The following is a 25,026-nucleotide window of genomic DNA, read 5'->3' as shown; positions in this document are numbered from 1 at the left end:
AAAGACGAAATTCAACTGGGAGAAATGAATTACAGTGCAGCAATAAAAAGCACTTTTAGTGACAAAACAATTATACATACAGTGTGTAGCCCAATGTCTGTCAGATTGGAGAATGCAAATTTTGTATTGAATTGGTAAGTCAAGGAATGTGAACACAAAATAACCTTGTGGGGACAGATTGGTCAGTAATACATAGCCCAATGTCTCCATTTGTGACATATTTAACAAATTTTTCATTATGAAAGCTAAAATTTGAAGGAAAATTCAGAAAATTTGTATTAGATAATAGATCAATCTCTAAGTAATTTGTAGCATATTGGGTCTATGTCTATAAACTATGAAAAGTTGATAGGAGAGGTGTGTGCCACACATAACTCGAGCCACAGCCATTGAAATTTGAAAATGAAAGTCTGTCTCTTCTCCAAAAGAGCCTAAGTGCTTGGCCTACTACAATTCACTGAATGGAACGTCAGTGGTTCAGGGACACTGCTGAAGTCTGAATCAATGGTAAATGAAGAGAAAGACTTCAAATCTGAACAACACTGGAAGAAAACATGGTGGAATGCATTTGAAGTAAATATGTGTAATTCTGGCAATATTACACTTTCAATGCTGGTACATAAATGAGACTTATTTTAAAATACAGTATGGTAAACACATACTTACTTCCACACTAAAACAAGCTGGCACAAAAAAGTAAAGGAAAAAGTCAGTGTTGCTTCACATGGGTATTGTCTGTCACAACTCAATGACATGACAAAACTTTAATGTTCTTCAACAGTATATCAAAAAATATAACTCACCCTTAATTTTCCCAAACTACTTGCTACTGCCACAACGTCCGGGATATCATGCTTCGAAAGACTGTCTTCATCAGGTCCAGCAAAATATTCTGCTGGCATATGATCACATGTCACCAATTGCATTTGCATCACAACATTGTTGTCCCAAGTTTCAATGTTTACATTATTCTCCCCGACACCAGCTCCATTTGGAAACTTGACACAGAATGCATAGTACACAGGAAAATGACCTGAGCCAATGGACATAAATTTTACTGCAACACCACAATCATTTTCCAGGGAACAGTGAACAACAGACGAAGGATCCACATTTTTTACATGCAAGGTAAATGCTATTACATCTTCAAACACATTGCATGTGAAAGTGGGTAGTAAGTAATGTTTATCAGGGTCAAGGAAGGATTTCACACACAGCATGTTAGTCCTGTTATTTTCAACACATTTATCTGGGACCAATTCTGATTCTTCCAGTGGAAAGTTTTCTTCACTCTTCTGACTCTCACTTTCAGCACCATCATCATCACCACTACTGAATTCTGGAGTCTGGTAACTTGTGTCACTTTCCACCCCACTGTCCTCACGGCAAATATCTACCACACGCTTTTCTGTCAAGCGTCTGACAGGCAAGGTGATGATAAGTTTTCTTTGGTCCTTATCAAATTTTGCATTCCCTGAGTCTTCAAATACTTTGTAAGGCAACTTCAGCTCCAATTTATATTTTGCATGCTTTTCGCTCAGAAGCGAAAGTGATTCTTCCGTGACATCTAACACTACATCTGATGTTGAACTCAGCAATGGTAAGTCTATCTCAATGAGCAATTCCTTTGGAATAGCTGCATTAATCTTCGCCGATTTGTCATTTATGAATTCCTGCATGTCAACGGGGTTCCGATGTTTAATTAGATATGTTGGTGTCGTATATGGAGTTCTGTCATCATCCTGTTTTGCTCCTGTAGAGCAATTTGTATCTCTCTTAGCACTCTCTCTTGGTTTCGCATTCACATCAGGTACTGCATGAGGATAATTTATATTTCGTAAATGATCATCAATAACGCTTTCTGGAGGGTTTTCTGACTTTTTGCGCAAAATAGAATTTGAGACCGCCCCTTTGTACTTCAATTTTGGAAACCTCAGATTTTTCCTGTCTAGTTTAACACCGAAGTTACTTTCAACTGCGTCCAACGCTGTTTCGTTCAACATGTTCCTGAACTGTTTGCTTTTATTTGCCAAGTCATGAGTATCCGGATGAAAAACAACGTCGTACACCAAACATCTTTTGCCCGACTTATCGAAATCATCTCTTGGATGAACTTGTGAGTACGGAAGTGACCAATTCACGCCTTTCGTTCCGGATTTTGATGCACGAGATGATGTTGGCTTTTGGATCTTCTCACTTTTACACACGTTTATGAATGCCTTCTTCGTACCATCCACACTAGTCTTAATAACATAGCCAGGCTCCGGATTTATAAAATCTACGTCGTAACCTCTTTCCTTCTCTAGGATCGTAATTTCCTCTTGGTACTTCTTACGATTTTCTGGATCATTTACTTCTTCAATATAATCAACCAATAATTTTCGAAATTCTTCTTTCTTTAGCGCTTCCGTGATGTTCCTCACCTCATCTTTCGTAATTTCAAAATCGTCCCACTGAGACCCGCTACCGCTGACTGCCATAGTTCAATAACTGGCTCAACTGCGCTTCTAGAAATGTTTACGTGGTAACTTGCAAAGCTTGACCTGGAACCTCACCACTGTTACACTTGCCAACAGCGCCTTTAACTTAAAATAAAGTTGCAGAAAATGTCAAGTGTAACTGTAACACTGAGTTTTTTTTAAAAAGGGTTCTGTCACTAACAACAAAAAATATTTATGTTGTTAAGAGCCGGCAACAAAAGACGGGCGACATCGCGTCTTCGCGAGAACATCTGCAATTCTGCATTTATGTGCGAATGGTGCGTACATAATGGTAGCTGAAGATGAATTTCAGATCCTACCAGTAAATGTGAAGAGCCAATGTTTGATTATCGTTATACCATACAATTTCAGTGGATATGTCTAAACGCACGTTTAATTAGAGAAAATTAAAGCAGTAAACATAAAATAAGTTTCGTCATAAAATATTTTGGTGAACTAAAAGCAATATTCTCAAGGCATTTTTTAGAAATATCAATAGTTGAAGGATACATGTAAGGATTTTGGGCGCGTTTTAGAGAAACGTGATACCATTATTTAAGAAAAAAAATAATGCCCTGTCGATAAATACTTAACTATGACTTACAGTATTCCACAATCACGAAACTAAAAGCTTGTAATGGAATTGGATACAATTACAATAAATATTGCCTTATTTCTTAACCTTTAGTAAGTACATGCTTGAGAATCAGCTTACCCCTGGGGGAAAATGCACTATCCAACAGTAAACAAGTGCACCAACGAACACTGAAAGAGGGGGAAGACGGGGTTAGGATGGATGTGACCTCCTAGTACCAGAAACAGGCATTAATGACCATGCCCTGAATGAATCACATTGAGTACATTTGTGTAGGACCCAGAGCTGGATATCAAAACGAAGGCAACATTGAGTTAAACAACTCAAGAAGCTCAGTTCAGTATGTTACATCTTTAGAATCAGTGCTTGATTTGTAAGGAAACAGGTTCTGTTACTCTGACAACCTAGGTATTTCTTTCCCCGTCTTAAAATTATACTTTAACGCTTTTCTGAGCATTTTAAAAATTTGAATACAATATTTGTTTTACATCGTTTCAGCTGCAGCAAAAGTTCGGTTGCACCACATCTCAAAATCTGCAGTTGTGAGTATTTCTCATCAGAGGTACCAGTACGGCATACCAGTGTATACTATCATAAATCTAGCACTGCATATAACCCTTCCTCATTGTGTTGGCCATAAGACAAGAATATTGTCTTATTTCAAATATTTTCACTCTGCCTTGTCTTACACAATTATTTTCTAGGGCAGTTTACCTACATGAAATAAAGCATTTATTTAGCAAAAGCAAGCAGTAAGCATTTTATGTAAAGTAGATCTACACCTTGCAGTTCAGCCTTTTAAAGGATCTTGAAATTCTTACACTATTTTTCTCAGTACATCTACTCCTTGATAGTTAGTGTGGCTGATAACAAAAATTAGTTTCATCTAAACTCTGTGCAAGCCTCTCCATCTCTGAGTAATTACTGCAACCTAAATTCTTCAGAAACTGCCAACTGTACTTATTTCTTGGTCTCCCTCTATGATTTTTTACCCTCCACACTTTCATCCAGTACTAAATTCATGATCTCTTGATGTCTCAGAATGAGAAATAGGGATAAAATTCAGGAGTAGGTCTAATAGTGAATCAGAAAATATGAATGCGGGTAAGCTACTATGAGCAGCATAGTGAATGCATTATAGCCAAGATAGACACGAAGCCCACGCCCACCACAGCAATACAATTTTATATGCCAGCTAGCTCATAAATGGTGAAGAGATTGAAGAAATGTGTGTCAAGATAAAATAAATTATACAATAGTTAAGGGAAATGAAACTTTAATGTGATGGGGAACTGGAATTTGATAGTAGGAAAAGGAAGAGAAGGAAATATAGTATGCGAATATGGACTATGGGAAAGGAATGAAAGAGGGAACTGCCTGGTAGAGATTGCACACAGCATAATTTAATCATTGCTAAAACTTGGTTTAAGACTTGTAAAAGAAGGTTATATAAATGGAAGAGATCTTAAGGTACCGAGAGATTTCAGATTAATTATATAATGGTACGGAGAGATTTAGAATTATATTTTAGATTGTAAGCCATCCCAGGGATAGATGTCTGCTCTGACCACACTGTATTAATTCAGAACAGTACATTAAAGCTGAAAAAATTGAAAAAAAGGTAGACAATTAAACAGAAGGGTCCCAGATAAGTTGAAAGAACCAGAGATTGTTGAGAGTTTCAGAAGGAGCATTAGGCAGTGGTTCACTAGAACGGAGGAAATGAATACAGTAGAAGATCAATGTGTAGCTTTAAGAGACAAAATAGTGAAGGCAACAGACGGTCAAACGGGAAAGAATAAGACCTAGTAGAAATCCTTGGATGACACAGGAGGTATTGAATTTAATTGATGACAGGAGAAAATTCAGCAATTGAAGCAGGCAAAAGGGAATACAAATGTTTCAAAAATCAGATCGACAAGAAGTGCAAAATTGCTAAGCATGAATGGCTAGAGGACAAATGTAAGGATTTAGAAGTTTGCATCACCAGGGAAAAGATAGATACCATCTTCAGGAAGTCCTTAGAGAAAAGAGCAGCAGATGTATGAATATCAAGAGATCAGATTGAAAATCAGCCCTAAGAAAAGAAGGGAAAGTTGAAAGGTAGAAGGAGTATATAGAGAGCCCATACAAGGCACATGAACTTGAAGGCAATATTATAAAACAGGAAGAGGATGTAGATGAAGATGAGATGGGACAGATGATACTGCAAGAAGAATTTGACAGAGCACCAAAAGACCTTAGTCGAAACAAGGCCTCTGGAGTAGACGACATTCTGTCAGGACTGCTGATAGCCTTGAGAGAGCCAGCCACAACAGAACCCTTCCATCTGGTGCACAAACTGTATGAGACAAATGAAATACCTTCAGACTTCAAGAAGAATGTAATAATTCCAATTCCAAAGAAAGAAGTTGCTGACAGGTGTGAAAATTACTAAACTACCAGTTTAATAAGTCATGGTTGCAAAATACTATCACGAATTCTTTGCAGAAGAATGATAAAATTGGTAGAAGCATATTAAAACTGTGTGCCGGACCCAGACTCGAGTTCGGGACTTTGCCTTTTGCGGGCAAGTGCTCTACCAACTGAGCTACTCAAGCACGACTCACGCCCCGTCCTCGCAGCTTTACTTCCACCAGTACCTCGTCTCCTACCTTCCAAACTTTACAGAAGCTCTCCTGCGAACCTTGCAGTGAGTCGTGCTTGGGTAGCTCAGTTGGTAGAGCACTTGCCCGTGAAAGGCAAAGGTCCCGAGTTCGAGTCTCGGTCCAGCACACAGTTTTAATCTGCCAGGAAGTTTCATATCACTGCACACTCTGCTGCAGAGTGAAACTCTCATTCTGAAAAACATACCCCAGGCTGTGGCTAAGCCATGGCTCCGCAATATCCTTTCTTTCAGGAGTGCTAGTTCTGCAAGGTTTGCAGGAGAGCTTCTGTAAAGTTTGGAAGGCAGGAGAAGAGGTACTGGAAGTAAAGCTGTGAGGACGGGGCGTGAGTCGTGCTTCGGTAGCTCAGTTGGTAGAGCACTTGTTCGCGAAAGGCAAAGGTCCCGAGTTCGAGTCTGGGTCCGGCACACAGTTTTAATCTGCCAGGAAGTTTCGTGTAGAATGTAGTTTATTTGTCTCAAACATAGAATTACAAATCTAAGATTTTTATACTGGAGACATGTCAAATTATTTTAAAAAAATAGTTTTATAATAATTAACATATTTAACCAGGCATTTTTGAATTTTTAGATGTGAACAATTTAACAAGAATGTATATAACACTTATAGTCATTTTGCAGCTTGAAATACAATCTATACAGTATATTAACGATAATCTTTATTTTTTCCTTTCTTTTCAACTTGCCAAACTGTCCTGCATGAATTCTTCAATTGAATAACAACATTTTCCCAATAGTGTATTAAATAACAATCTTTTTAGTGGGTCAAGCTCCATATGTAGCAGATTTTTGTTACTTAATTTATTGTAAATTTTTAATCCTGTGTACAATGGTGTTTGAGCGTAAAGTTTTAAACTGTGAGAGGGAAGTCTGAAACTGTGTCTGTGATAAGTACTGTAATTGTGGTTGAAATGAAAATTGTCAAGTGAGTTTTGATTTTTATATACGAAAATAAAAATTTCGTAGATGTACAGAGAAGGAATGGTTAGTATTTTTAATGTTTTAAGTAATGGGTGACATGATGTTCTTTTTTTGGACTAAACACTTGTTTCTTATGACTCTCCTTTGAAGTGTAACTACTCTCGGGCTGTTCGTTGAGTTCTCCTGGAAAATTATTCTGTATCGAATTATAGTTTCAAAGTAGCTGTGGTAAACTATCTTCCTGGTGTCCTTAAAGGTGGAACCAGATAAGGCATTCATTGCATAAGCTAGACTGTTTAGTCTGTTTACTAAGAAGTCTACATGTGTATTTCCAATTTAAATTTTTCTCTAGATTTAGATATAGACATTTCACATAACTTGATTAAGTCATTTCCTTGTTGCCGTGCACTATTTTTATGGGAGATGCTGATTATGTTTTAGCACTGAACTGCACTAATTGTGTTTTTGTGACATTGAGTTTTAATCCATTTTGCTGAAACCATAATTTCCTCAGAGATAGCAAAGGACTTGGAGGAGCAGTTGAATGGAATGGACATTATCTTGAAAGGAGTATATATGGAAATGAGAGACTTAAAGTATAGAAGATGAGCTTTGCTATTTGGGCAACTGATGATGGCTGAAGTAGAATGGATATAAAATTTAGACTGGCAGTAGCAAGAATAACATTTCTGAAGAAAATAATTTGTTAGCATTGAATGCAAATTTAAGTGTTAGGAAGTCTTTCCTGAAAGTGTTTATCTGGTGTGTAGCCATGTATGGAAGTGAAATACAGACAATAAAAGGTTTAGACAAAAGGGAATAGAGGGAATAGAGGCTTTCAAAATATGGGTGCTTCAGAACACTGTTGAAGGTTTTTTAACTAACGAGAAGGCACTGAATAGAATTGTGGAGACAAGAAATTTGTGGCACAATTTGACCAAAATAAGGACGATCATTTTATAGGACTCATTCTGAGACATCAAGAGATCACGAATTTATTACTGGATGGAAGTGTGGAGGGTAAAAAACCATAGCGGGAGATCAAGATATAAGTACAGTTGGCAGTTTCAGAAGAATTTAGGTTGCAGTAGTTACTCAGAGATGGAGAGGCTTGCACAGAATAGAGTAGCATGGAGAGCTGCATCAAACCAGTGTTTGGTCTGAAGACCACAACGTATATAGTCACTAAGTGTATTTATACTACCTGTTGCTCACTACTTTGTCTGTGTGTATCTCAGACCTGAATGAATTTCTAAAATCATGAAGTGCGTTATTGGGAGAAAAACAGATATAAAAAAAACTTAAGGTGAAGCTGTCAATAGGGGGCAATAGTCAGGAATTGATATGTTTGTAACTGTAGATACATATATTTGAAGTATGAAATATCAACAGACTAGTGCTGTATTTAAAGAAATTATGAAAAAGCATTTGATGTTTTTTCTATAGGATTCATTATAAACAAATTATCTGAGCTAGTGATCCGTGAGTGAGTTATGTAGAGCCGTCCATGTGAGAATAAGTTCATCCCATGTTTGATGCCAGCAGCTTAAAGCATCTGTACTTGTTGATGGTATGGCAAAGCATTTGCTCACAGGAAACTGCACGCATATGAATTGGAAAGGGAAACTGTTGGGAATGAGGAGTATCCATGGTATAAAAACTGTTTCACCAGCTTCACAGCCCAAGACAATTTCAGCTTCTATAATAGTATTATGAAGTGACACCAATTTAAGGTGAGTTCCATTACAGAGCTTCAGAGGGGTTAAGTTCTGAAGCAGCATAACTGGAATACCCACTTTCAGACTGACGTTATGTGTGAGGAATCTGGATGCATAATGGGAGTTAGGAAACTACCGTATAAGTGGTAGCACTGATTCAGTCCAGAGGTGTATTAATTGACTATTATATCACCGTGTTCCTAACGATTTTTTCCAAAATGCTCTGGCTTATAGCAGCTGCTTGATCATTTTTTGGTGTCAGTTTTGCTTTTTCACAAAGCCAAGAATTCTTGTGGCATGTTATTTGGGATGCATCTCAATGAACAAAACGAATAAGTTCCTTCACCAAAGGCTCTCTGGCAGAGTCACTGACCCATTTGATTCAGGCAATATATCCTCATCAATATTCAATAAAACTTTCATTAATTCTTGGGCCTGAGGATTGCCACCCAACTAAGCCCTAAGTTCTGCGTCATACTCAATTACTACACCCAGGACAAGAGCATGGAGCATTTGAGACATGCTCTTGTTCCTCAGGTAAGAGTCTGGCAGAAACCACAAAATAAATAAATAAATAAAAAATAAAACTGTGATCCCTCTCATAATACGATCATTTTGCTGGATATCTTGCAAATTGTGATTGACTGCTTTCACGGCTTTTTTGCATGGTATGGTACAGTCATCTCAGACAATTAGGCTACACTCTACAAGGATCTTCACCTTGTCACTATTCTGCGATACTGCACATATGTACTGGGGTTTTGGTTGTGTCTAGGTCCAAAGGTAGGTTGAACATAATGTCCGCAGTTTCTCTTCAGGGAGTAAGGCAGCAGCTATCCCAGTTGATTTCAGCCAATAGTAATTAAGTCTAAAAGGTTTTGCCTGTATCAATTGTGGAGCATCAAGGAAAAATGTTTCACCCTGCTGTTGATTAACACTCCACAATACTTGGTGCATACTGACTTTTGCTCATTACAAAGCGCCCCAATACTGTTATTCATTACTTCAGCCATTGCACTAGAGCTATAATTCACAACTAATTCACGGGCTGTCAGCGGTTTCATGCAGTTCTGGAATACCATAATGACTCATAGGGTTGCCACCAATAGAAATAAGAATATCTCGATGGCAGCAAAGGCTGACAACACTCTCATCAGTTTCTGCTGCACTATCTCCATAAGCACATTTAGCTGCCTAAAAAAAATCTAATAAATGACACTGATATTTCTCCCACGACTGTACAGAATGGGAAATTAAGCAGAACACCATCATAACTGCAGACTAATGCTACAATCACCTGTGACTTTCGGTGACTTTCACCAATTACGGTGTCTTCGAGCGTTTCTCCTAGGGATGGTGGGTATTGTTGAAACAACTGATTCTTGGTTAAATCTTTTCCTGCCACTTTAACCTGACTGTTAAAACTACTCAGAATAACTGATTTCTGAAATAACCAATTTTCGGTTTTTTATTTCTATTGCTTCCTTAATATATGTACAAATTGAAGAAAGTTCAAGATGCTTAGAATCAAAATATTAAATTAAAAAGGCAAACAAAAGAAAACATAGTCCAGCCACAATTTTCTGCTTTCCTCAAAGAATAATAAGTGGTTTAATACTACAAAAAATCACCTGTATCGTCCTATTGATTCTAATTTTTTGAAACTCTGGTCAAAAATCATGTTGTAATCGTGATCATACCACCATTTGAGCATTATGAATAGACAATGCTAAAGGGTAAAAACTGAAGTTAAAGGCAGCAGATAAGCTACTTTCTGTTTTTATTTATACTGTGAATGAATTGTTAAGTTTTTAATTTATTACTGTTACCATATTTTCCTTCCTCACTTAATGTTTTATAGAATTGGCTGATAGATCTTTAAGCCTTTAAAGCTAAAAAAGGATTGTATTTCATTGGTATGTCACTTCATAAAAATATTCCAGGCTAGGGTTAGTGCCATTCTACAGTACAACAGATGTCTGGTGACAGTAGCGAGAAACTACCATTTGGACCAGGTGGAGGGTGGGGGGCAGTCTTGCACTTTGCACTTACCCACATATCTTAAGCCACAACAACTGGCATTATTGCCTCAGCACTCCTGTAACTATTCTTATGCCATGCATTTTTTTATCATTTCTGCCGGCATTGTTATTAAAATTACACTGATCACTTTTCCTTTATTCTATAACAACACAATATTTCAAACTAATGCAAATTCTATAAATAAAAATTATTCCTTTTTTGAAGGGGTTTAATTAAAAAAAATGTTAGCACTGCCGCTATTCATAATTAATGTTTCAAATTTCTTAATCCATTATTAGTAAAAAATAAAAAAAAAACACCTGTTTAAGTGAAACCAAAAAAATACTGGCTATTCCGAACTAACATGGCAGTATCTGCTTTGCACAGCCCTTGTTCTGTCCCAATTTTAGTCATTATCTAGCAGATGCAGCGCACACTATGGGGTCCAGATAAATACCTGGAAACCCTTCCACTGCTTGACTCATCATTTTGAACTAATTCAAGTGCAGCTTTAAAGCTGCTGACACACTGTGTAGCATATTTTGCAGGCTTCTTACTAAACCTGAGCTTCAATTAGGAATATGTTCCCAGAGTAAAATTTTCACTCTGCAGCAGTGTATGCACTAATATGAAACTTCCTGTCAGATTAAAACTGTGTTCTGGACCGAGATTCAAACTTGGGAACTTTGCCTTTTGCAGGCAAGTGCTCTACCAGAAAGTTAGGAATATGTTACTGTCTAACATTTGCCTCGTCTTGGAAATCAGAAACAAAATAGATTTGTAAAAATCTTTGAGCAACTTCAGCAACAGAGAGCCAATCAAATGGTACACTAGGTTCTGTACCTTAAAAGTAGACATAAATACCACTTCAGGGATCTGATTCACTCCAAAAGAGGTTATCTGGAAAGTGCTGTTGTAGGTCCTTAAGTTCTCCCAAAAACTGTTTCAATAGTGGATTTCTCCTCTTAGTAATTCTTTTAAAGACTCTGGCTGGTCTCCTATTCTTTCTTGGCGAACTGTCCCAGATTGCGTTCTCCATGCCACTTCAAAGCACAGTAATGCTTAATGAAATCATTAAGTGAGCTAAGTTGAGAATATTTTACATATTTTATTACTGAATCATAGTCAAATCCACTTTTTCTAGTCTTGGCAGCTTTTTAACATAATGTACCATTGACTTGCCGTCATCACTGACTGATAGTATAAGAATGGCAAGGCGCTACCAGTCTACCTCTAACTGCATCGTTCAGGTCTTGCTGGATTGTTTTTGCTGTGCTTCCTATAAAAAACTTCTTTCTTGTTCCAAGTGATGGATGATTGCCTCCTGTCTATCACGGTAGTAGCTCTGAGCAGCATGCAAACGAAGCTCATGCTGCTCATTTGTCTACAATAGCTACAAAATTTCATCATGGTTACAGTCAACAGATAAAAGTGCTTCTCTTTCGTGGAGCATTTCAAGAGAATGTGGGATTTTTTGACAGGTGCGCTCGTTGGCCAAAAACAATTTCTGTTCAGAATCGTGTCTACAAATTGGGAAATCTCATGGCACCTATGATCAGAGAATAATCAAAACTCATATTTTTCCTAAGTTTCTGCTCATTGGGCTGCAGTGTAGCGATATTGGTCTACGCTCAAGTGAGTTTCACTTTCTACATTACTTTCTACAGTCTGCAACACAGCAATAGGGCATCTTTTAGCATTCAAATGTGATCTGCGTTCAGAAGAAGTCTCTTGAGCTTGAGATGATGCTATTCTGGAATACTGTAATGCTAAATGCCTTTCTCACTCTGATTCACTTTCTAATAGTAGCATCAGCTTGACAAAGTTACCAACTGTAACAGTTACATAAATTCAAGCATGAATTCAAAAATGTCTATGGATAACAGGATGATAAGTTAACAGTATTATTATTAGAATTATTATTATTATGAAAAAATGTTTCAAAACACCTCTTTATACAGATTTTATCATTTATATCCTGTTTTAGCTAATTTAGTTTTATAAAACTTCTGCTGTCTTCATTTTTCTCATTTAATATAATGAAATGATTCTTACACAAAACTAAGTAGATCCACATTTTAAAAAAATTCCAATTTTACTCATTTTAATGGACAATTCATGCTTGACCAAATATTTGATTGTGAGAAAATTGTTTTTGCAAAAAAAAAAAACAGATAAAGGTTTCTGGTATACTGTTCCAGTATCTCTTATGGATTCTGATTTCCTCATACTGATGCAGTTAAAGAATACACTCAGAATACACTCTGTATGTATTTATTATTTATTTATTTATTTATTTTAGATAACTTGGCTTATAGACAGCTTATCAAGATGAAACAAGTACCAGATTTTAAGTTATACCTCCTACGATACAACTGTGGAAACCACATCCAACTTTGTGCAGTAGTTTTTGCATGATGCACTACAAAAATACAGTCATACAAACAAACAAAAAATAATTGTTTTGGTTTATATTGCTGTTATAAAGACCCCTCATATTAAGTTTTCTTAAATATCTCCTATGTACAGACATTGGCCAGTTATAATTTTATTAGATGTGTAGATGGCCTGAGATTTTATTCTATTTTTTATGCATATAATCACTACCTCTTTCCTCATATTACACCTATAGTAATGTGATTCTAATTTGTTTTTTTATCTAGGTGCATTTGTTCAGTATCTGTGACTTCCTTATGATCTTCAGTTTTGCATAGCACATATGTAGAAATATTTTTTTTATTTTTATTTTCCTATACTGATAAGAGAAGCTCATCTCTCTTATGTAATGTGATGTGGACCTCCAACAAATATAAATTGAGTGGCCAAAAGTTACAGGAAAATTGTCTCATTTGAAGATATGCTGTGTATGATGCCCAATGTTGCATATGGTATGGGTGTAGACATGATATCTGAGCAGTATGTTATAAACATGTGCGTAGAAAACATGGTAGCAAGTCATGAGCTAATCAACATCAAATGTGGTATGATAATCACTACAAGACACACAGGTCATAGCATATCAGAAATTAAACGAGAATCTATGTTTCCGAGGTCAACACTGTCTAGGGGCTTCTACAATACTGCAGATGCAATGTTTCCACATGTATATATTACTGCATAGGACACAAGTAAGGGCACGTCATCTCTGTTGAGCCATAAGGAGTGACTGACAGTCTGTGCATCAGATCATCACAGAATTACGTGTGGGGTATCAGAAACTCATTTCTTCCATGGCCGGGAAACAAATGCACCACATAGCTTTCAGCAGCCCTTGTCTGACTAGTGCCTTCTCACGATTTTTGGCCACAAAGGGTAGAACTGCAAAAATTTTTTTCAGTGGGATAGCAGCTATGAAAGCCTACACTTATATAACACTTCAAATGATTTCACTCAGTTATTAAAGGTGTACTAAATTTTATTGTCAGAATATTGTGTAGGAAAAGTGAAGCTTTTGGTTCTGTAGATCATACAATACTTTTAGAAAAATTCAAACATTATCCTTTTCAAGAGCTAAAATCTTGTGATTCTTGAAGTTTTACCGGCGGACATAATTCCGAAAGATGATGGAACAACAAGCTAAAATCTTATTTAAAACATGCTCTTGTAAATGTATTAAGTTTTGATTAGAAAAACATCAAATACAGAAACATTCTTGCTGTCTTAGAATTCATAATTTACAGGGTGCTCATAATTAAATTCCAACTTCAGAATGCTGTAGAAAGAGGAACCCTGCTCAGAACAATGGCAAAATTGAACAACGTATTATTGACACTGGGAAACGTTGTGGAACAAAAAAAAAAATGTAATGGGAATTTTACCTGTAAGCATCGTAATGTAAATGGAGTCGCGTACAAATGACAGATGAATCGCAATACTGTGGCACATTACACCATCCATACTGTTCGATGTCCATGACTGCGCAAGTTCAGCAGTCAACAGCTGTGGCAATGTTAATTAGGTAAGCCCAGCCACCATGGCAGAGTCATACCATGTCAAATGGGAAAAATTGTTTTTTGATTGTCCTGAGGCCAAAAACCACATAAAAAGCAAAATGACATCAGTTTCAAATCATTATAAGACTGGTGCAAGACATGTTCAATATGCTGTCCACCGTTAACTGCCAAAAGTAGAAATCAAGAAACTATATGTTCCATAGGAGATTGGAGTGTCTAATGGGTCATGTTCAGAATGCATTGTGCAATGCAAAAATCCCATGGATTAATATCAGGTACTCTGTGTGGCCAGGCTATAGGGAAATGATGGCTGATAATTCTAGCATTTCTGAAATGCCTCTACAGCAGCCACTTCTCTGGCTGGGCAATGTGTGGAGGAATGTCATCTTGCATGAAAATTACTCTACCTGCACATCCAAGCTGTTGAAGGGTCAGAAAGACTCTCATAGCAACTACCAGTGATGTTACAGGTAAAATGACGCTTAGGACTCATCTCCTGAAAAAAAAATTGATCCTGTGATAAATGATGCTGACCGTCCGCGCCACACAAGCACCTTTGCAGAATGAAGTGGAACTGGTTGAGTTTTGCAGAGATTTTCTGTTCTGATATTGTGCAGTTCTGCATATTGACACATCCTCAGAGATGGAAATGGGTTTATCAGTCCACAGAATATTCTTTTTTTTTTTTTTTTTTTTTTTTTTTTTTTTTTTTTTTTTTTTTTGCTATGCAGGATGTTTTGAGAAGGTCTTCCAGGATGTAGAACATGTCAGAAAAAAACAATAATACGTGACAAATGTTTACAACTGAAACAAATAAATTTACACACCACTGCTTGACCCCTCCTGCAATACTGTGGCCATATCTTTGAAAGACATCGAATCAACTGCTTTCCTCCCTCCACCACATTTCACTTCAAAAGAACCTATATTTTCTCCAGATCTTTGGCACACATTGGATCAGTGTCTTTTCTCATACCCTTGAGTGTTTGGAACTCCTGCAGGGCTACTGGTACACAGTCTCACCATTCTTGTAAAAAGGCATTACCACCAAGCATGCGATCCTTCATGGAGACAAGTGTGTTAGACATCTTGGACGCAAATTCCCCCCCCCCCCCCCCCCCCACGCACACACACAAAATCACATTTCCCTTTGTGTCAGCAATATGCTGTTCAAATTTGATGCCATTCTGAACAATGGTTCTCTTCCTAGAGCATTTTCAAACTGATACTTTAATTATGGATACCACATACAATATATAAATGATATGGCAAAGGCTTTAAATGTTTGGTTAAAAGTGTAATGTCTCTGGTGACACAAGTGATAGCCATGCATCTGCTCTAGAAACTACTCTTAGAAATGAGTCAGTAACTGAACTTGGCTTGTAGCTGTCTGGAGAACAAAATGTGTGACTGAGGGCCGCTAATTTAATTTTAAATCTCCTAAAAGCTCACTTTATGCATTTCAAGTTAGGTACTCACTTTATGCATTTCAAGTTAGATAATAAAGATTCACAGGTACACAAATTTGATAGTGATAGAAGATAATGAAGAAATCTGCATGTGTAATATATTTGATTTGCCAGTCGTCAATGAACTGTAAATGAACCTTAACATATCATTCCACCAAAGGAACTTAGTTCAGTTTATTTTGCAAGTAACGACCCTTGACACCACTCTCATCCTTTTGATATGCAAGAAAGCTGCTAGCAAATTTTACATTACCTTCATTTGTTTGTGGATTTTGGGACACATTCTAGGTCAGTATAGTCAAATTTGAACAAAAAGATAAACCAAACTATGGTGTTAGTTATAACTTATCAAGCACGAACTCTGACTTATGAGGCAGAAACCCTGACTGTAAGAAAAGCTGCACTGAAAAAACTACAGGCATGCCAAAAACTGAATAATCAGGCCTTCAGTTAACTTTTAGAGAGTAACAAATGGAGAACAAGACTGGAAGATACCATACAGTGATTTACTAAATGCCAATGGCAAAGAAGCAGACATGGGAGACTAATAAACCAGTGTGGAACCATCTGGAGAATGTAGCATTGCAACGTATCCGGATGGTGAGTGTCTCGTAGGGAGAATAATTGGAACATTTTGCAGTATAATCCCATTTATACTGTACACAATGTTGGCAAATTAATCGTGTCTGCACTCAGTACACCTGTTCATTCACAAATATCACTCACTGAAGGTTTTTTTCTGAGTTCTTTTAGCAGCCTGGTATATTAATCGCATCAGGCTCACAAGAAATTACATAGAAAATAACCATTTTTCCAGCTGTAACTTTAGTTGTGGAAGTGAGTCAGAGTCACACAGATCAAGATCGTGGCTATGGGCAAAATACTTGGTACACTTTAAGCACACTACAGATAAAAAGCCAGTACAAATTTTATTAATAAGCTGGAATGGTGTGGATGATGTCATAATGCAAGGACCTACTTACAATATCTAATGCATTGTAGGAAAACCATTGGCATTCAAAACAGGTTCTAAATACAGCTAATTGTTAGCTCCTGTATGGTTTTCAAGGAAATCTTTTACCATTCTTCATGCAAAGTAGTGGCAAGTTCAGGTACTGATGATGGAGTTAGATAGTGATAACACACCCTTCGCTCCAACGTAACCATGAAGTCTCTGTAATACTGACTTCTGTGACTGTGGTGGTCAGGGAATACATAACAATTTGTCCTCATGCTCACAAAACCATTCCTGGACAATGTGAGTTGTGTGAACAGGAGCCCTGTCTTCTTGGAACACCGTGTCACAATTGGGGAACAAATATTTTACCATGGGATGAACCTGATAAGTCAAAATGGAACATAATCGTAGACAGTAATGCAACCTTGGAGAGTAACCATAGGGCCCATGGAATACCATAATACGGCTGCCCATGTCATCACCAAATTCCTCTCATGTTTCGGTCTTGGAATATGAATTGAGCTGGAAGTTGGAAACAGGGTGAAACAATATTCCTCTGATCAAATTACTTTCTTCCATTGCTCCTAGTTCAAGTTTTATAGCGTTGGCACCATGGTTTCCTCTTACGAGCTGTTGAATTGTTTTGGAACTACAACTGTCTCATGGAACAAAGAAGAAACAGATGACCTGTGATCAGAGTATGTCTAAAATGCCTACCCCACAGGCCAATCATGAATGACATGATGGGTCAAATACAAGAAGTAGCAGGGACTACTGGTCCAGAATGGAATGGCATACTTCTCAGTTGTCAAACTTAGAACAGCATGGTGCTAAACAATATCAGGATAGTGCAAGAGTTAATTGCTGAACTAGTGCAGAATACGCAAGATACTGTGCAGGCCTTAAATAGTGACTTACAGATGGTGCAAAATTGAATGAATGCAATGGTTGGGAGAGTGACCATAACTAGGTTGCTACGAGCACTAACAGACAGTCTGAGTGATTGAAAGAAAAGGACAGGTGTACACTCGCGCACACACACACACACACACACATATCCATCCACACATACACAGACACAAGCAGACATATGTCTGCTTGTGTCTGTGTATGTGTGGATGGATATGTGTGTGTGTGTGTGTGTGTGTGTGTGTGCGAGTGTACACCTGTCCTTTTTTTCCCCTAAGGGAAGTCTTTCCGCTCCCGGGATTGGAATGACTCCTTACCCTCTCCCTTAAAACCCACATCCTTTCGTCTTTCCCTCTCCTTCCCTCTTTCCTGAAGAAGCAACCGTTGGTTGCGAAAGCTAGAAATTTTGTGTGTGTGTTTGTGTGTTACTTTATTGTGCCTGTCTACCAGCGCCTTCCCGCTTGGTAAGTCTTGGAATCTTTGTTTTTAATAAATTATTTAACAGTTACATTGCAGACCCATACACAATCCCTGATACACTTACACAAGCAATAACTTATCTGAAACCTAAAGATCAAGCAGACACAGCAAACCCAGCAAAATATCGCCCCATAACATGCCTACCAACAATATACAAAATATTAACTTCAGTCATTACACAGAAATTAATGACATATACAACACAGAACAAAATTATAAATGAAGAACAAAAAGGCTGCTGCAAAGGAGCACAAGGATGTAAAGAGCAACTGATAATAGATGCAGAGGTGACATATGAAGCTAAAACTAAACTAAGGTTGCTACACTATGCATACATTGATTACCAAAACCTTTTGATAGTGTACCCCACTCATGGTTACTACAGATATTGGAAATATATAAAGTAGATCCTAAATTGATACGGTTCCTAAACATAGTAATGAAAAATTGGAAAACCACACTTAATATCCAAACAAATTCAAATAATATCGCATCACAGCCAATACAGATTAAGTGTGAAATATACCAAGGAGACTCATTAAGTTCTTTCTGGTTCTGCCTTGCTCTGAATCCACTATCCAACATGCTAAATAATACAAATTATGGATATAATATTACTGGAATATACCAACACAAAATCACACATTTGCTATACAGGGATGATCTAAAACTACTGGCAGCAACAACTCAACAGAAGTATTCAGCAATGATATAAACATGGCTTTTGGAACAGACAAATGTAAGAAAAACAGCATAATCAAGGGAAAACACACTAAACAAGAAGATTACATATTGCGTAACCACAGCGACTGCATAGAAGTGTTGGAAAAAAAACAGATGCCTATAAATATCTAGGATACAGACAAAAAATAGAAATAGATGATACAAATATTAAAGAAGAACTAAAAGAAAAATATAGACAAAGACTAACAAAAATACTTAAAACAGAATTGACAGCAAGAAACAAGACAAAAGCTATAAATACTTATGCTATACCAATGTTGACCTACTCACTTGGAGTATTGAAATGGAGTAACACAGACCTAGAAGCACTCAATACACTTACACGATCACAATGCCACAAATATAGAATACGTCACATACATTCAGCAACAGAAAGATTCACATTAAGCAGATAGGAAGGAGGAAGGGGATTTATCGACATGAAAAACTTACATTATGGACAGATAGACAATTTAAGAAAATTCTTTATAGAACGAGCAGAAACTAGCAAAATACACAAAGCAATCACTCATATAAATACATCGGCTACACCATTGCAATTTCATAACCACTTCTACAACCCTTTAGATCACATAACATCAACAGATACGAAGAAAGTAAATTGGAAAAAGAAAACACTACATGACAAGCACCCATATCATCTAACACAGCCACACATCGATTAAGACACATCTAACACATGGCTACGAAAAGGTAATATATACAGTGAGATGGAAGGCTTCATGGTTGCAATACAGGATCAAACAATAAACACCAGATATTTCACTACATGGCAAGCACCCATATCATCTAACACAGCCACACATCGAACAAGACGCCTCCAACACATGGCTAAGAAAAGGCAATATATACAGTGAGACGGAAGGATTCATGATTGCAATACTGGATCAAACAATAAACACCAGCTATTACAGCAAGCATATTATTAAAGATCCCAATACCACAAAAGATAAATGCAGACTTTACAAACAACAAATAGAAACAGTAGATCACATCACAAGCGGATGTAAAATACTAGCAAATACAGAATACACCAGAACACATAACAATGTAGCAAAAATAATACATCAACAACTTGCCATGCAACATAAACTAATAAAACAACACGTTCCCACATACAAGTATGCACCACAAAATGTACTGGAGAATGATGAATACAAATTATACTGGAACAGAGCCATTATAACAGATAAAACACCACCACATAACAAACCTGACATCATACTCAGCAATAAAAACAAGAAATTAACACAACTAATCAAAATATCCACACCCAATACAACAAATATACAGAAGAGAATAGGAGAAAAAATTGAAAAATACATCCAACTGGCTGAGTAAGTCAAGGACATTTGGCATCAGGATAAAGTTGACATTATACCAATTATACTATCAACTACAGGAGTCATACCGCACAATATCCACCAGTACATCAACGCAATACAGCTACATCCAAACATATATATACTACTACAGAAATACGTAGTTATTGATACATGTTCAATTACCCGAAAGTTCCTAAATGCAATGTAACATATACTGTACAGTTAAAGGAAGTCATGCTTGATCAAGGTCCGTGTCACTTTCCATTTTTAACCAGACATAAGTCTGAGAAAGGAAAGAAATAATAAATGTAGTATGTAACAAATGATAAGGATACTCTAAAATATGGAGAACTTTTGTTTTTTACTTAATGTAATTGGATAGTTGAAAAATCTACTCACCAAGAGGCAGTAGAGGAACATAAATATAAAAGATATTGCATCTGGTTAGTCTCCCCTGGCCTGGGGTTGTGGATGACTTTTCCAAACTCTACTCCTTTTTCAAAATCTCACCAGTCTTTTCCTTCACCCCTCTTCCTTCCCCTTCAACCCTTCTGTCAGAAGAAGGAGCCACAGGCTCTGAAAGTTGGCACGCATTGTAGCTTTCACATGTTTGTTCCACTGCTGCTGCTCAGTGAGTGGATTTTTGTATCCATCCAATTATATTATACTTTCAAAAATTGATTATTTTCTTTATTTAAGATTTTAAAAATATGCTACCCCTCTTCATGTAAGCATCATACTGCATCAAGTTAGAAAGACCATAGAAGATCATAGGATGTACAACTGTGTGAAATCAATACTTAAAGGAGGAGGAGGAGGGGGGCGGAAGGGGGGGGGGGGGGAGGAGATTAGTGCTTCACGTCTTGTTGACCATGAGGTCATTAGAAACAGAACAAAAGCTCTGATTAAGGGAGGCTGGGGAAGGAAAGTGGCCCTGCCCTTTTGAAAGAACCATCCCAGCGATTTAGTGAAATCACTGAAAACCTAAATCAGGATGGCTGGATGCGGGTCTGAACCATTGTCGTCCCGAATGCAAGGCCAACGCGCTAAACATTGTGCTACCCTACTCAGTAAACCAATTCTTTTTCTTGTGTGATATCTAAGAAGAAAAATGGTAGAATGACACCACAAACTATCTAGTGGCTTCCAGAATATGAAAGTAACTGCATCAAAAGTTTATTTGCAGGGTTCTTGGTACACAGAATCTAAATATGGTCACTATTTTAAAATAAAATTTGTGTTGAGATAGGCAAACTTGTTTTCAATATTTTTAAGATATCTACGTTACACCTGTTTCATTCTTTTAATCCCATTCCAAATTAATTATCCGTTGTTTTCAACCATTGCTGATATTTATTTTTTAGCTGTTAAAGTTGGTACTACAGACATAGTCACCATGTAATAAGAGGATACCAATGACTCTCCAGTTTTCAAGACTTTTAATACGAAGACAAGGAAATAAACCAGCTGCATCAGAAGTTCTAACTGCATACTTAACACAATGTAAAAAGCCACCATGGACATCTTACTTTGTGAAATACACCAGTGTTTATGATGACCAATGGGGCCAGTCACATTTTAACTGGCCAGTTCAAGAAACAAATTATCATATTCTCCGCACAGGATGTTATCCTTACATAAAGTATCACTGTACAAGGAGACCATATCAAGATCTTCAGCTTGAAGACACATTCTTCCGTTTTATAAAGATTGCTAATTTAGGTACGTATGCTATAACATATGTTTTTGTTTTGTTTAATACAATAGACATTGTTGTGACAGTAAACAGCAATGAAACTCATATGTAAGGAAGTTATAACTTTGGGGAAAAGAAGCCAGCCACTGCCAGGTCTGGTGAAATGAGTGAAAGTTTCAATAATTTTGTCTACAAATGACTAATTTTTTCCATTGTCATAAAAAATTTGCTGGCAGGTAGACTGTTTTGTGAAAGGGTGGTTGTTTTTCTTTTCACATCGAGGTCTTTTCTCATGTATTCTTTGTTATGAGGGCATGCTGAAACATAATGCCTCCAAATTTTTTAATCTGTTCTCAGTCTTAGTTGAGGTATCACACCATGCATATTACTTGGTCGACTTTCCCACCTCACTGACATAGTTGCAACGTTCTGCTGCTAGAGGGCTCCAAATTACAGCTTGTAACATGGCAGTGTGTAACATTAACTATATTAGTGCTTGAGAAAATGGAAAGCATGAATTCAAAGAGTTCATCCGCACATGGAACACCCTCTCCTTCAGCATGACAATGTCATAATGAACACTAACTGTGAACTCTGCAGGAATCCAACTTCTTGGATTCACTGTCATCTTTTGTTCTCCTTACAGCCCTGACTTGGCCCCATCCAGTTTTCATCTGTTTCCAAAACTTAAAGAACATCTGTGAGGACTTCACTTTCATAGTGACTAAGGATTTCAAGCAGAGATGAGCTTGCGGTTCTCTCAACAGAGTCAGTCATTGTACAGTGACAGTATCAACAAACTGAGCTCAATTTGAGAGAAATATGTTCTTGGCCAGGGTGACTGCGTTGAGAAATAAATATGTAGACATGAAGAATAAATATATAGAATGTTAATTAAGTTTTCTATTCAAAAAATTTTAAGAGTTAGAACACAAAAAATTCAGAGGCATTATTTTTCAGCAAACTCTTGTACAATTGGTGCAGAAAATGTTCATATTAATTACTAGTTATTGTTTTACCTTTTGCAAATTAATTACTCATAATACCAGTTTTGTGTTCCAGCAAATAGTGGTTATAACCCCTATTGCAGATGTACTGACTTAACTTTCATGATACAAGGTCTACTATTGCCTTAATTGCTATTTTATATGTGGTATGTAGTGAAAAACTTACCTTGTCCACAGAAGCCAACTAGAACACAAAATCAGTTTCATTCTATTTAACATGGTCCAAGCACTGCTGAGATATTTGTTCTCACATTTGCCTTTCGTCAGCATCCTAAAAATGTGCATCAATGCTGCATAATATTTTTGTCTAGTTAATTCCTCACACAAAATGTTATCTACTCATTCTGTTAATATTACTATGGTGTCAGCAGTGTCAGATACCTTTAATTTATGACCACCTCAAGGCCCACTGTTTTTTTTACCAATGTTGTTGTTGTTGTTGTTGTTCAAATGGTTCTGAGCACTATGGGACGTAACATCTGAGGTCATCAGTTCCCTAGAACGTAGAACTACTTAAACCTAACTAACCTATGGACATCACACACATCCATGCCCGAGGCAGGATTCGAACCTGCGAGCGAAGCGGTCGCGTGGTTCCAGACTGAAGTTCCTAGAACCGCTCGGCTACATCGGCCGGCTGTTGTTGTTGTCTTCAGTCCGAAGTCTGGTTTGATGAAGCTTTCCATGCTACTCTATCCTGTGGAAACTTCTTCATCTCCAAATAATTACTGCAATCTACATCCTTCTGAATCTGCTTACTACATTCATCTCTTGGTCTCCCACTATGATTTTTATCCCCCCACACTACCCTTTATGTCTCAGAAGGTGTCCTCTCAACCAGTCCCTTCTTTTGGTCAAGTCGTACCACAAATTTCTTGTCTCCCCAGTTTTGTTCAGTACCTCCTCATTAATTATGCTGTCTACACATCTAGTCTTCAGCATTCTTCTGTAACACCACATTTCAAAAGTATCCATTCTCTTCTTGTCTAAACTGTTTATTGACCATGTTTCACTTCCATATTTGGCTACACTCTAGACAAATATCTTCAGATACGACTTTCTAACACTTGAATCTATATTTGATGTTAACAAATTTGTATCTTGTCATTGCCAGTCTACATTTTATATTCTTTCTACTTCAGCCATCATCACTTATTTTTCAGTCAAAATAGCAAAACTCATCTACTACTTTTAGTGTCTTGTTCCCTAATCTAATCCCATCAGTTTCATCTGGTTTAATAAGACTACATTCCATTATCTTCATTTTGCTGTTATTGATGTCCGTCTTATGCCGTCCTTTCACAACACTGTCCATTCTATTCAATTGCTCTTCCAAGTTCATTGCTGTCACTGAGAGAATTACAATGTCATTGGCACACCTCATAGTTTTATTTTTTCTCCTTGAAATTTAAATTCCTACTCCAAAATTTTTCTTTGGTTTCTTTTACTGCTTGCTCAATGTACAGTTTGAACAACACTCCCTTTTCAACCTCAGCTTCCTTTTCATGCCCCCTCGACTCTTATAAATACCATCTGGTTTCAGTGCAAGATATAAATAGCCTTTTTCTCCCTGTATTTTAACCTTGCTATCTTCCAAATTACAAAGACGGTATTCCAGTCATCATTGTCAAAAGTTTTCTCTAAGTCTACAAATGATATAGACATAAGGTTGCTTTTCCACAACCTATTTTGTAAGACAAGTTGTAGGGTCAGTATTGCCTCATGTGTTCCTACATTTCTCTGAGATCCAAATTGATCTTCCCCGGCGCTGGACTTTTACCAGTTTTTCAATTCTCCTCTAAATATATCATGTTAAACTCATAATTGGGTAATATTTACATTAGTCAGCACGTGGGTTCTTTGGAAATGGAAATATTACATAATTCTTTAAGTCAAATTGGCAATGGCATCATTTTCACTGCAGTGGGAGACTGTAATTCATCATATTTCAGGCAATTTGCATGAAATATTTATTTATTATATACTCAAACCTTCCTCATAAATCAGTTTATCTGTCAGTGAAAACCATATCAGAATAACTACAGTAGTTCGTGAGATTAGTCCAAACTTACAGACAGAAAAGT

General features: G+C 37.0%; 1 protein-coding gene, 1 long non-coding RNA gene and 1 other non-coding gene across 3 annotated transcripts in view; 2 read left to right on the top strand and 1 right to left on the bottom strand.

The window, feature by feature from the left end:
* LOC126353878 (protein kintoun) overlaps positions 1-2,729 on the bottom strand; it is a 95,731-nt gene extending 93,002 nt beyond the window's left edge. The window contains exon 1 of the mRNA XM_050003073.1: positions 804-2,729. Within this exon, the coding sequence (XP_049859030.1) occupies positions 804-2,480 (1,677 nt within the window). The 5' untranslated portion in view covers positions 2,481-2,729. The remainder of the gene's footprint in view (positions 1-803) is intronic.
* Positions 2,681-21,659, top strand: LOC126353881 (uncharacterized). Its single transcript, XR_007565226.1, has 3 exons — positions 2,681-2,758; positions 3,574-3,617; positions 21,604-21,659. It is a non-coding gene; the product is annotated as an uncharacterized LOC126353881 (long non-coding RNA).
* On the top strand, positions 5,776-5,850 carry Trnas-uga (transfer RNA serine (anticodon UGA)). The gene has a single exon. It is a non-coding gene; the product is annotated as a tRNA-Ser (tRNA).
* Positions 21,660-25,026: the final 3,367 nt, after the last annotated feature.

Source organism: Schistocerca gregaria, chromosome 1, assembly GCF_023897955.1.
Source record: "Schistocerca gregaria isolate iqSchGreg1 chromosome 1, iqSchGreg1.2, whole genome shotgun sequence".
Taxonomy (NCBI): Eukaryota; Metazoa; Arthropoda; class Insecta; order Orthoptera; family Acrididae; genus Schistocerca; species Schistocerca gregaria.
Note: the sequence above shows the minus strand (reverse complement) of the source record. Positions and strands in the feature narration are given on the sequence as shown.